This window comes from Electrona antarctica (genome assembly GCF_951216825.1).
Source record: "Electrona antarctica genome assembly, chromosome: 21".
NCBI classification, from domain to species: Eukaryota; Metazoa; Chordata; class Actinopteri; order Myctophiformes; family Myctophidae; genus Electrona; species Electrona antarctica.
The window spans coordinates 13,112,744-13,127,701 of NC_136802.1; the positions used below are offsets into that span (position 1 = coordinate 13,112,744).

Below are 14,958 nucleotides of genomic sequence, written 5' to 3' on the forward strand. Positions count from 1 at the left end.
ATGACTGCACCAGTGCACCTAAGGATGAATACAAAATGAATATCAACATCCTAATACTGTCCAATAATTAGATAGGGAGGGGGTGAAATTATGACAAGTATATGTCAAAATATGACAGTAAAAAAAACCTACGTGTTTTAAATATGCACTAGTGCTTTCTAGGGTATGATTTGGGGCCCTAAAGATGAATACAAAATTAATATCAACATCCTTTACGGTCCAATAATCAGAGGGGTTGCAAATTATGACAGTGATTTGGGTCCTTAAGGTGAACAAAGTTGCTTAAAATAGAAGCCACTCCAAACACGCTTTGCTCTCTTAAAGTTGAGGATTTGTCTCAGAGCTTTTCGGGTTTAGCTTTTCAGGTTTCAAATTGTAGGCCTACATGGCAACGAAACACAGTATTAACAAACCCCCACAGTTTCTAAAACGTGACCTTAACATCAACATAATAAAACATCATAAAAAGCTTACGTTGTAGTCATAAAACATCATGGGCATCATAAACCTGAATGTTATCAGTGTCACCTGTCGGACACATTGCATGTGGAAGCATGAAATACCAGCAGTGGACATTATTTTACTTGAGTAATAGTAGAAATACTGCAATGCAGACATACTCTGATCTGTTACAAGTAAAAGTCTGATAGTCTAAATTTACTTTAGTAAAATTACAAAAGTATTGGCATCAGAATATATTTACAGAAAGTACCAAAAGTAAAGTTGTCATTATGTAGAAATGTCCCATTTCACAAAAATGTCACAAAAATGTTTATCAAAACAAATCTTTTGAAAATAGCAGATCTACAAGAACACATCGCTTTGTGAGTTGTACATCTGCTATTTTCAATAGTATGAATCGGTTAATGCATGTTTTGTAATAATAATAAAGATCTATGAAGTAACTATAGTGACTAAAGTTTTTAAATAATTGTAGTAGTGGAGTAAAAATTACAATAATAGCCCCTGAGATGTAGTGGAGTAGAAGTACTGAAAATGTATATCTGTGCATGACCGCGCACAACTAAGAATAAACCCGGCGTTAGCTCATGTAGCACAGTAGCAGCCATTAATCCTTTACGCCGGCCAATTACCGCAAGGCAAGAGACATGTGTGAAGTCGCGTCAGGTAATCCCCACATAGCCTACAACAGGGGTAGGCAACCTTTATTATCAGAAGAGCCATTTTTGGCCCAAAAACGTATTACAATTCTATCTGGAGCCGCAAAATATGTTTGCTTTAATAAAGCAAACTTTAATTATTTAGGATTTTTCTGGTCTTTCAATATTACATTTTATTGTTTGCTAATTTCTCATTAGCAAACAATAACAAGTATACTGTACCAGTAAGCCAGCAGCATGACTTATCATGAATACATTCTTCTATTCTTCCATTTTCCTTCATTAAATTTGATTCTTATTTTTATCTGGTGTATAGGCAACATTGTTTTGCAATATCAAAATGAAAGAATAACTTTATGCCTACTACAAATTCAATAATAAATTATGATTAAATGTAAAAAAAATAAAACTCTTATTCCTTTTCATACTTATTTTCCGTAGCAACTTGGAGCCAAGTTCCTATAAGGGCCTATAAGAGCCACATGTGGCTCTAGAGCCGCAGGTTGCCTACCCCTTAGTACAGGAAATCTATGTAAAATACAGGATCAACCTCTAACTAATTGCAAAAAAACCGAACTCAGCTGATTTTGCATCTTCAATATATCCTGAATAACAGAAAGAAAGTTGCCTGGAATTGTCTGAGGGGAAAGTGTTGAAAATGGCCTGTACAGTCTGGCATTTTACATATCAAACTAGGTTGTTGTCATGATGCTGAAGCCATTCCAAGCATTAGTTTTGCATAAAAACACTCATTGGGCTAAATTTGGCCATAGCAACTTGCCCAAATGTGCTGACCTCATTACATTTTGGCAAGTTGCTATGGCCAAATTTAGCCCAATGAGTGTTTTTATGCAAAACTAATGCTTGGAATGGCTTCAACATCATGACAACAACCTAGTTTGATATGTCACATGCTACTTAAAGCATAAGGAAATTTTGAAAATATTGCCTTATAATAGGATGTCAATGGTGGCCAGACTGTACAGGCCATTTTCAACACTTTCCCCTCAGACAATTCCAGGCAACTTTCTTTCTGTTATTCAGGATATATTGAAGATGCAAAATCAGTTGAGTTTGGTTTTTTTGCAATTAGTTAGAGGTCAAATTACATTATTACTGGACTACCTGGCCTACAACTACTTCTGTGAACCGAATTCACTGTAGCCTTGTCTTTTTCATAAATGTTATCTGTACTTAGGCTCAATAGGCTGTCGTGAAAGTTTTCAAAGTTTCAACACCAAACTAGTAGTAGTATTAGGTGTTGTTGTTGTGAATTAGCAAACTGGACATTGATTGTTTCATTTATCCTCGTGTTGCACAAGCGTCTGACCTACTGTATGTCAGTCACTCAGTAATCTATGACATATCTATTATGTACATTGTAGGGCAGGGTTCCCCAATTCATTTTCCTCAAGGGCCATAGTTTGACTAGGGAACCAGGCTGGGGGCAGAGTCCGCATGCGCGAAAAATTGGGTTTTTTATTTTTTCATTCGTTAATTAAAAATTGTTCTCAACCAGTGGTCTGGGGACCACCAGTGGTCCTTGAGGGGGTGCCCAGTTTGACATGCATAGGCTACTGGCCCCCATTTAATGCCATTTATATCTGGGACACTCCCCCAAAACAAAACAAAAAACTTTTTTTCTTTTTAAATTCTTCCAGGGGCCACAAGGGGGCGCTCTGCGGGCCGCAAATGGCCCGCGGGCCGCCTATTGGGGAACCATGTTGTAGGGTATGAAACCAAGTTTGGTATGGTTTCACCTTCAGCCCTATCCGAACTACGTTGACTTCCATTAAAAAAGTCAAGTAAAATATTTAAAATATATTATGGCAAAACACACACACACCCTCTTCAGCTGGATTTTGACTGCAGCTTTTGCACCACACCACATCAAAATAGCTACCGTTTCTATTAAAAGTTCCTCCTCTCAAATCCACAGGTATGAGTAGCAGAATCCTCTTCAGACATTCTCCACTGCATGTGAAGCTGTTCACATAAAGTTTACCTAACTTTGTTACTACAGGGAAAACATGCACATTTATATTTATTTTTTACTCTTTGAATGCTCTTTCTTGCACTCTTATTCTATCCCTTTGTTTGCTGTGCTTGCTGTCTTTTGTTGTTTTGAATGCTATCTATATAGGTTGTTGCATTGTCTGTAAGGAAGCCAAACAAAAATAAGTTTTACTCTCATGTACCTGCACAGTGCACACAAGAGCAATAATAAAGTACAACCTTGAACTGCACAAGGACTTTTCCATATGGGCACAAAAGGGAGACAGACAGACAGACAGACAGACAGACAGACAGACGGTTACTCTGACAACGGTTATAATGTGATGGTGGGGCATGCATTTCCCACGGGCACCGTTCTAGTACATATTGATTTGTGGTCCTTCATTGATGTGAAAAAGTTTGAGAATCACGTACCGCTTTAGAACATACTGTAGCCGCATGGCTCATTGTACAGATTCTGTGGAAGATATTTTTGATCATTTATAGGCAGATGTGATCGTTTCACAGAGCTGCAATGCTTTCTGTGGCAATTTGTTCTTTCATTCTTTTTTGTTTATCTTAGCAGTAATCATAAGAGTAACATCTACCCACTTGTTTGGGTGAAAAGCCTCTGTTAACCCACGTAGAACAAAACATCGTAGTGATCTTCCATCAGTGTTTTCAAGGCAGTCATTTGTGTTCTTTCATCCTGTTGTGAAGAATACCGTTCATAACTTTTACTATTCTGATACTAGAAAGTATCAGAACAGAATGCTTTGTGGAATGTAGCAAAACATTTGGGCAACGTCATCATAAATTATTGTTATCGGGGAAAACCAAAGAAACTATAGCAAAGACAATGTGGCTCCTGGAGGTTAATGACCAATTATATGAATGTCTCACCAAGCATTTTAAGACCTTGTAACATACTGTAGGCATGAAGATGATTTTATGGCCCAGTATTTCACTTAATTTCTATTCTTGGAGGGTTCGCTGGTGTCCAATTTAAGATTCCCATGGAGTCAGACATCGAGAATGTCCACATGAACACTCTGTTCTACTGTAAATACCTTTTCACTGAGAGCCCAAGGCGATCGAGGTATTTCAGTTTACCTTGGCAGTTCACATCAAATCCATCCACAATGTGCAGTATTCAAGCCACCTAACTTATGAAAGGGAAAAAAGGCTATGTTGCTATGGTACTGTAGCCCAGCCTGTACACATTATGACAGATCTCTATTCTCTACCTACCCTGTTCTTTTTAGGCCCCATTTAGACTGCTGTCAAATACAGTCAAACCCGATTTATTTCTCAAATCCGAACTTTTGGCCTGACTATTCACACTGCATTCGCATCAATGATCAGATCCGATCTGTCACAGATCTGTGTTTAGACTGATTTACACTACATCAACTCAAAGCCACCCTGCGTTAACTTGACATATCTGCTGTGGTTACCTTGGTAACGACTCCGACGTGGGCGTCATGACGTAGGGGCAGGCGCTAGTTGATTACGTTCAGGAAATGCGACATATTGTAACAGACAAGCCACAACAACAAAAACAAATACATGATAACGGTGGAAAACGGACTTCTCAGCTCGCCATCTACACCGTAGCACACATGCTGAACTATTGTTTTATTTTCATTACACCCCTTGCCGCTCTCATGAATAAAAATGCAATTCTCGTGCTCTGAAATTATGTCAGTGGTGCTCGGGTTGCGCTGCATGTTGCGTTTTGGACAGTTTGATATGCAACTTGAGTGGTTGAATCAGGTTTACTGCGCTGCCTCAGACTGAGACTCATCTTTAGAAATCACAAATCAGATTTGAATAAACTGGCTCAAGTAGGATTTGTACAAATCGTATTCCACGTGACTCGTTTGTTCAGACTTCATAAATCAAATCAGATTCCAATCTGGATATGGCACAGATCTAATTTAGGCTGGATTTGGCTGCCATTCTAAATGGGGGGCCTTATAAATGCAATAAGTTGAGGAATGAGGAGGATGTGTCTTGCTAATCCACATCATTAATGAGGCTGCAACCAAGGTGTTGATGATCCACTGTTGTGAGGGAACCGACTTTGACTCCACTAAGCAGGTCAACCCCAGAGATGATGGCTGGTTCAATGTGCGAGAAGATCGTGTCAGTGGGGAGTGGAGGCTCTGGATGCGATTTGGGCTGGCGGGGTGGTATGTTGCTGCTGTACTGAGGTCCAAAGGGACTGGTGAGAGCCTAGATGAGGGTGGGAGTGAGGTGAAAAGGTGAGGCGCACTGCGCATTGTAGTATCTCTGGCGGAGACCTCTACCGTGTATGCCTGTCAAGCCTTCCGTGTTGCTCGAAACACTTAAATTGCCTGCTGCACTCACTGCCATCATTGCTCTTTCATCATTGGAATCGTACAGTAGTTTCTCACCCCTTTACATTCACTCGTGCATTTGCGTTGACTTTCACATCAAGAAATGATGGTTCCTCTGTGTGCGTGCGTGCGTGCGTGCGTGCGTGCGTGCGTGCGTGCGTGCGTGCGTGCACCCGCATGTGTGGGGAGAAAGGAACTTGAAGTTCTAACCTGTTCTGCTGAGAGAGGTCACTTGGAGGAGACTGGAAGTGTAAACATTCAATACGAGGTTCGAGGTTTCTTATTTTAAGTTGGTTCTTTATTTATTGTTTTCATTTCTCCCAATGTGACTGACCATGCAAGCAGGGGATTTAGTGGATAAAGTAGTGGATCAGTGGAAAAGTGTAGTGAGTGATACATGGAAGCAAGGAGGTGGCCTGCTAGGCACACAATGATGTGCATGTTTTTGGGACTCAGGAGGAGTAGAGAGCTGTGTTTTTGGCATTGGACATTGAAACAATATAAACTAGAAAAAGTGCCCTTCTGGGCACAGGTCTCCACCAGGAGGATAGGACTGTGTGAGATGTTTGGCAAAATGTTTAGGAGTAATATTATAAACATGTTTTTTTGTTTGTTAGTTTTTTGCAACAATTTTCTTCATTTTGTTGAGGAAATGCAGAGTGCCTGGTGGCACTATAATAGGCCAATGTGAAAAGGGTGCCATTTCTTCATACGCCTTTAATGGCAATTGGATGATTTGAGGCATTTTGTTCCAAAAATGTGTTTAGCAAAAATCAACCTGTTGGTGGCGCTATAACAGGCCAATGTGAAAAGGGTTCCTCAGCCTAGTAAGAAAATGTGTGAAAGATTTCACGTAAATTGCATGCTGCGTTCATGATTTGAGGCTTTTGTTCAAAACGGGGCAATCTTGCAAACTGTGAAAGCCAATTATAGCCAATTAGGATGGAATATGAAATATCGGACAGATCCGACTTGAGCACATGACCATAGAGATACTGTGTAACGATTTGTGAGATATTTGGACAGAATATGGAGGAGTAATATAAAAAAATGTGTTTTACAAAAGTCGGCCTCCTGGTGGCGCTATAAAAGGCAGATGCGGAAAATGCAGGTCAAAGATTTGTCATTGGCCTCTAGGGAGTGTGCATGCAACGTTTCACGCAGATCGGTGCAGTTTTAGGTAAAACATGTGAAAAGCTGCCTCATGGTGGCGCTATAACAGGCCGTTCTGGAAAATGTGGGGCAGAGGTTCATCGTTGGCATCCAGGGAGTGTGTGTGCAAAGTTTGGCATCGACCGGGTTAACGGTGCCGGAGATTAGCTGGTAACAGACGGACGGACACACACACACAAGGACGGACACACGGACGGAGTGCAAAACATACTCTCTCCCCATGCCTTCGGCCTGGTGGAGACAATAAAACATCTTTTAGGCTTTTTAGGCTGTGTAAATAAAAGTTGCACAGGGTATACAGTATAGTACTGTATACTGTATACCCTGTGCAACTTTTATGTGTATACTGTATAACAACAAACTTAATACAAAGACATTTCATATATAACTTTATACTTTCAAAAACAAAGTAAAATAGCAGAAATAGTCGATCGACAAGCTCACAATGCGTCACATTGTGATGTGTTGTGAGATGGTAGAGTTTGTAGTTTTTGAAAATGTTTCAACATGGGAACGATTATGACAATTATTGCAATTAGAAGATTATGTAATACTTGTGACAAGCCTATTGATACACCTGGGGAAATCTAAATGACTGGGCTCGGATGGTGGAGAAAACCAGCGCTAACCAACCTCCACCACTAGTTGAACTTGAAACCCAATTCTGGTACTGTTCCAATATGAAGGACCCGTTTCATATTTTCTCATCGCCAGCAAATGCTTCAAGTCTTAGTGAGTCATGTAGCAAAAAGATACACACACTGTGATAGACGAAGGCAAAGGTGATAGAGAAAGGCAAAGGTGTGGGTGCTCTCTGATCTAAGCAGTCACACCACAATGGGAATGAAAAACAAAACGCACATGCACACACCCACACATGCATTTATCCACTATCCAGTTGGCCCGAGGGCGCCAATGAGTGCATCCCGAGATTGCTGGCAAAAATAGCCAGAACAATGGACACCGAAATGCCTTATGAGAACAAGCACAACGGGCTGAGCCAGCCATCACTACCATCACCGGTGATAGCTGTAGTTCTCCAGGCCAGGGCTAGAACACACCATGGTAACAGAGGACCGGGCTAACGATATCCTTGCATGCTCGACCCGCACAGCCTGCACTGAGGGCAGGAAGTATAGTACAGTAAGTATAGTAGACTAGATGTATAAAGCTAGTTAAGTCATAGTCATTATTCTCAGTGGGACGGCCTTGCTGTTATCGATGGCCTGCTGTGTCATAGGAAGTGAGCACCTGAAAAGATGGTGTTAAAAATGTGTGTGTGTGTGTGTGTGTGTGTGTGTGTGGGGGGGGGGGGTCCCTCTATAAAAAATATGAAATAAAGGCAAAAGCAACAAAAAACATTTAAAAAAATGCACCCACCGCTCCAGAAACGTGGCTGTGAGTAGCGATGCACACTGGAGGACACTGGAGGATCTCATGGGGCAAAGGTGGCGGGCGTTCAACTCGGCTGAGAAAAAGTGAAACAGGTGGAGATAGACCCTACACACCGGACAACCCTCACACTGGGGCATCAGAGCCTCTGGAGAAGGGAGGCACATGTCTGCCCCATCATCCTGGGACTGACTTTGTGTCGAGTGAGTGTGTTACTGGGGACAGTAGAAACCCTCAGGGGGAGGCTATCTAACATCCCGGGCTGTTTGACTAGCTGAGGAGAGATTCCTAGCATGGCCAGTTTGGCCACTTTTTCTTTTGTTTTATTGTGTTGTTTTCCGCCATAGGGAATGTGTTGGATTAATGTGTTATGCTGTTTTATGTTATATCATTTATTTTGTAAGTGTATAATTTGGTTGGACTAACATGACAGATAGTGGCAAATAAAGGCAGCAGCTCTCTTCCTTCTGTGCCGTTATGAGAGACTTGTTTGTACTTTGTAGGTTTTACTAAGGTGTTTCTAAAAACATAATTACTACTGCTTTGGATCATAAACCCACCTGTCATTACCATATTTTGTTAAGTAATGTTATTTAATTCATTCTTTTTTTAGGCCTTATATTCTCAATAACTGTGATATTATATATTATGTATATTATATACATTTTGTTTGAGTCTGAACATGTCATTTAAGTTCAATAAAAGCTTTTTGTTACCCTACTAAACGAGCTTGATTTCATGATGTTTTATGCATACGTTTTATAACAAACAATGTATTTGATTATATGAGTCTCTCTCTCTGCAGGTGCGCCTGGTGGTTGAAGTGGTATGGCCTCTGTTTCTCTTCTTCATCCTGGTGTGGGTGCGGTCCACCAATAAGCCTGCGTACAAAGGCCAATGTAAGTATAAGCACTTTATCATGTCTATTTGCTTAGAGTATAACGTTACACAACACATCTACACTATATTTGACAATATCACACACAATCAATGAATGAAAAACAAAAGTGCCCTTGGGTCTAATGTGTGACTTCACTATTTTCATGTTGGATCATGTTATTAACTTTACTAGAACATTTCTCAAAGAGAAAAACAGCACTCACGGAACTCTCATTTTAAGGCACTTTTAATTATTCTTTTAATCAGCCGTTTCAGTGTTCAAGCCTTCATCAGCATTGTCATGTTATTAACTCAAATGGCTTTTCTAAAAAATAAAATGATAATAATTTATAATGCAATACTCTTACAGCATGCACGGTACAGTGAGTGTGGTCTTGTGGGTTCTAATCTACTTTCTGACCTGTGTCTCATGTCTCATGTCTTCCTGCATGTTGTCTCCTTTATGTGTACTGTCGAATAACAAGCCACAGCAGCAAGGGGTGGGGAAGAAAAATGGTCTGATGTAGAGATGCTGATGTAGAGACGCCACAATGTCTGACGGAAAACGATGATCTAATAATATGAAAGATATCCTAGCCTTGTCCTACCGTACCTCCATCACGGTCCTCATATTTCCCCAACTACTGAAAATTAGACCCTGCACCTGGCAGGTGAATAAATCGTGTTCTCTCTCTTCTTCAAGGTCATTATCCAAATAAAGCCATGCCGTCAGCTGGCGTGCTGCCGTGGCTCCAAGGCATGATGTGCAACCTGGACAATCCCTGTCTGAGCTACCCTACCCCAGGGGAAACCCCCGGCCAAGTCAACAACTACAACGACTCCATGTAATTACAGCAGCGCTGCGCAGGATTCTGCTCCCTTTTCCACTTTATTTGGATAAATGCCAGTGATTGGTTTTGTACTGTTAGATATACCAGCATGATCCGTAGCATCCCTGTAGTTAAGGTGAGCATTTGGCAAAAAATAGCTTATCTACAAGCGTTGCAATGCTGTTGTGAGCTTATATTTCAGGTATGTGACACAATAATGGGCCCTACAGACTGTAGGAGTTTTAAAGTTGTCGGCGAGTTATCAGATCGTCATGTATTTCACACTCCCAGGAGTCTTTAAAAAAAAAAAATCGACTAAACGATTGATAGCCGACTAGGCATTACACACTGCAAGAGTTCACCAAGATGCGATCCAGACCCGATACATACAGTATACAGTAGGCTACATCATTTGTTTTTTATTCCAATTCATTTTGACATCTCACGCATGTGCAGGATGCCATGATACAAGCGTGAGACCCGAGACCGACACAAGACGTCTCTCTCTCTCTCTCTGCGTGCACGCCACACACACACAGGAATTGCCAGCCTACACAGGGCGAAATGTTTGTTATAGTATAGCCTACATGCGCTATAGCACGTTATAAATAACTCTCTGTCTCTTGCACACGCACGCACGCACACACGCACAGCACACAAGGTTCAGAACTGTTGATTCCGATGCGGTTTTATCAACATTGCACTACCCAAGGAATAAAGGTTATATATATTATCATCTGATCATCTATCGGAGTAAATATCGTGCAATGTGTGGTCCAAGTTGTTAATCACATAAGTTATTGAATTAATAACATACTGTACCGGTATCTGATTCTGATCATGTTATAATTAATGCTATTGGCAAAATACGGTCAGTAATTCTATTGAGTATATTTATTTTTTGCTTTGGGGGTATTATATATCAGCTTTTTATTTTCAAATATATACTTACAGTATACACCATTTACAGAATATTTTCAGAATAGAAAAACTAAACATTGTTGGGTTGAAACCAGCTGTCTCTTTTCCCCCAAAATATTACATATACACTGCTTTACTGTTGGTTGGTCTCTTTGGTGTTTCACCAGAATTGCAGGGATATTGATTGAGCTGCAGACACTGCTGGTGAACAGATCCTTCCTCACCAACGTCCGCTTGCTGGCAGATGATCTGGACCAGTGGAACTCAGTGCTACTACCACTTAATGGTAAGTTATTATGAATGGTATATTTCATAAATACATTTGGCTATATGTTTTTTTATTATGGTGTTTCACTGTCAATTGGTCGATCTACTTTCTTTTTTTTCTTTTTTGAGGGGCGCTAGCCCTTCCTATATTCAGCTATAGTGTAGATTTTTGTCCTAACTCACAAATTATATGCCATTGACAATGAATGGAGAATTTATGTCATATGTAGACGAGCAAATCGGCTATTTTTGTCCCGCACAAATTGATAATGAATGTAGAACTTGCGTCATTATGTGTCTGAGCAAATCGTTTTTTTGTTTGTTAAATTCCCATTGAAATGAATGGAAACTTTACGTATATGTGTCTGAGCAAATCAACATGTTATGTCATGATGATGTACGATGATAAGAGCACCCCTCACTTCAAAAATAAAGTTAGCTTTGCTAAGTTCCAACTTCCTTGAGGTCATGGTCATTAGTACCAAAATATTTATTTTGTTGCGCATGACAAGCATAATGGATATCCAGTTGGTTGCTTTTGGTTGAGTTACGGGGTGAGTCAGAGTAATAGCACGGAACCTGGCAAAGACCAACATGGGTCAAAGCGCAAAATTATCATTTTCTGGTGGATGGAACATAAATTATGAAATTCCATTGCCAGCAAGTAATGTTGCAGAAGTAATTGGACCAGTACATGCTCAGTCTCATCCACAATCACTTTGCCACGTCTTTGCTGTGATCCTCCATCAAATAAAGTAGCCCCATCATGTGGATGACAAGTTGGAGGATTTGTTATTCTCCCTTATCCCTCAAAAACAATGCCGCATGATTATCCCATTCTGGGCGGGAACCCCATTTTGGGGGATCTGCTATTGAAAAATAGCAGATCTACAAGCTCATAGCGCGCCACCGAGTGGCGCGCTACGAGCTTGTAGGTCTGCTATTTTTGAAAAATCGAAGAACGACTGACATAGAAACATAGCTTTTTCAGAAAACTGTCAGGATGTAGAAGACATTTTTAGAATCTGATCTCAGGTCAAAATGGGTTATTTATGATGCAATTTGTTGTGCAGACTGACAGATCGTTTGTCTTGATAAGTTGCTACTTTGCATTAGGCTCATTTAGCCTGATGATATTCAGATTTTCATAAGGCACCTAATTTGCAAATAGGCAAGGGAGGAGGGATGGGGAGGGGGGGGGTCTGCCATTCAATAAACGGCGTGCAGGCCATTTGCATTTTGGGGTCGCTGGCTTGTAATATACAAGATTAAATCCATCAAAGATCTAAGCCTGAGCATAATTAATGGGAATACATCGTCGGAGGGGAGAGCACAAAAGGTCATTAACGAGAACGGGGAACAGAGTGATATCAAAGGACCAGGGTGACAAAGGTGATTGTGTTGTCCCTTTTTCAATGAGGCTTGATTAAAAGCCTGAGGTGGTCACTTCAATCAGAATGAAAGAAAAAGTAGCCTCCGGAGCATAATACTGCCTCCCCACTCTCTCACCCTGTTCATGAAGGCCGATGGTACTGCAGTCCTGAAGGACATGATAATAAAAAGTTGTAATCATGTAAGTACTATAGGTAGTCAGTGTATCCAATAGAGTGATTAATTCAACGCAGTATTGAATTGTTAAAGGTATATTCAGGGATTTCACTTAATTCAAATATCACTTCTTTTTTTGTTTTGTTGTGATAATCCTCCCTACTATAGAGTGTGCTGACCATATAACGAGTTCCTCCCTGTCCCCAGTGAGGCCCTGGGGTCAAAAAACGTGTTTGGCTAGGTGGCCAAGTCTTCATCCAATCAGGATGAGGGGGCCTTCCTCCAATCATGATCGAGTGGGGGCGGGCCTTAGTGTGCGTGCTTTTGGCCTTTCGTGTCCCCCCCCCCCCCCCCCACTGTAGTGCTTGTGCATGTGCACATCTTGTTACCGGGGCGGACCGGGGTTTTTTCCAAATCACCCAAATCACGGAATGCTCCTTTAAATACTGTATACTTTTTTATTTATTTTTAACATTTATCATAATAAAACCTTATGTAGCCCACGGTAAAATAAAACACCCTCAGCACATCTCTAGTACGAACCTTTGGCATTGGTAATTGACTGACTTTCATGTATTACACTTTACAAAGTGCTGATTTAATTTAATTATGCATCCTTTAGTCTTATCGGCAGCATATGCTCGGAGTGCCACAGAGCACACAATGCACAAGTTCAACAGATACGAAAGGATGTAGACGGAAAACAGCAGGGTCTCTTGGCTCGCAATTTACAGCCATTCTCTTTGTCAAAGGGGAGGATGATAACATTGAACAGACGATTGGTTTTGATGCTGGCTCTGCTAAATCGCAGCTATCTGTGGGTGACTAATCAGGAGAGAATGTCTTGTTAACAAACTGATACATGTTTATGGACATGTGCGCTGACTGTCACCCACTCATGCTGCTCCAGTTTTCCACCCATTTCTGCACCAATTATTCAAGGCTTTATACTTTCTGCATCGTGCACTCAGAGAGTGTGACCGTGTGCCATTCAAAGCAATGGGTAATGTCAAACAGACAGTAATCAGAATCAGTTTTGTAATTTCTTATACATTCCTTTTCCCAGAATTCCAGAACGGAATATAAAACATTTGTTGTTTCCCGAGGACATATCCTTCTTGTGAACTCCAAAATGTAAATTTAATTCATTTACCGGCCCATTTTTGAGGGGAGCTAATTATGTCTGAACAAATCAGCTTTTTGGTGCATCACAAACATTAAATACCATTGACAATGAAAGGATATATATATATATATATATATATATATATATATGTATATATATATATATATATACATTGAATATAACATTGTATCATGGATAAGGGGGAGGCGTCATAAGGCATCCTGTGGCACTGAGTGAGTTACAAGATAATAACATAAGTTGACAAATTAAGTATATTCACTTTTTTATTGGATGATGTACGATGATAAGAGCGCCCCTAACTTCACACGGGTGTGATTTTGTTTTACATACTAAGCGTTAAGTGAAAATTTAAGAAAGATTTTACTGTGTTGGATATTCTGTTCTTCCTTTTGGGGTAAGCCTATACGTTTTTGCTGCTCATTTCTTCAAATTATAGCCAAGATCCCGTCCTTGTTCTCACTCTCGGCCTTCTATTCCTGTTTAAGGTCAGCCTGTGCGTCTGGGGAGCATTCTGAATGACAATGAAACATTTACAACATATCTGAGAGAGGACTTGTCCGTGCCTCCGACTGTAATCCAGAGTCTGATGGCTGCAAACATCCAACTGAAGCCAGTAAGAACCTGCTCACAGCCTCACATGCTCTACACACCAGTGGTTCGCAAACATTTTCATGTCAAGGACCCCCAAATTGATCCCCACTTGAAAAGATTTTGTGCCAGTGCCCCTACAAGAGAACATATTTTTCCACATAACATTGTTCGAATATAGTCCCCAAATGTAATGCTTACATTTCAACTGTTCGTCGTCTTGCTGGGGACCCTCAGGAACCCCCTGACGGAACCCTGGGGGTCCCTGGGCCACACTTTGGGAACTACTGCTCTACACATAGCACACTAATTGTCTACATTTGTCAAAAATAGCAGATCTACAAGCTCACAACATCCACCACACAAACACATTTTTGAGTGGCGCTAGCCACTCCTATAGACAGCTATGTGTGTCCCTGGCTGTGTCTGTCTGTCTGTCTGTCTGTCTGTCTGTCTGTCCGAGTTGGAGATAGCGTTTTGACCACCAAGTGTCACTGTTGCGCAGCCTGACACACACACACACACACACACACACACACACACACACACACACACACACACACACACACACACACACACACACACACACACACACACACACACAGAGGCCAGGGAGTGCACAAGTACAGTACAGCACCACTCACTTCAGACTGGTCTGATACATTTTCTATATACAGGTTTAATGTTTGTCTTTCATTCAATGTTTGTTTTGTAAATGCCATTGACAATGAAGG

The 14,958-nt window shown here is 40.8% G+C and overlaps 1 protein-coding gene across 1 annotated transcript in view; it reads left to right on the forward strand.

Annotated features, from left to right (window-relative positions):
* The window catches only part of LOC306914597 (phospholipid-transporting ATPase ABCA1), a 272,775-nt gene that overhangs the window by 60,782 nt on the left and 197,035 nt on the right, over positions 1 to 14,958 (forward strand). Inside the window, exons 4-7 of the mRNA XM_079491713.1 lie at positions 8,850 to 8,943; positions 9,627 to 9,768; positions 10,842 to 10,960; positions 14,122 to 14,249. Of these exons, the coding sequence (XP_079347839.1) occupies positions 8,850 to 8,943; positions 9,627 to 9,768; positions 10,842 to 10,960; positions 14,122 to 14,249 (483 nt within the window). The remainder of the gene's footprint in view (positions 1 to 8,849; positions 8,944 to 9,626; positions 9,769 to 10,841; positions 10,961 to 14,121; positions 14,250 to 14,958) is intronic.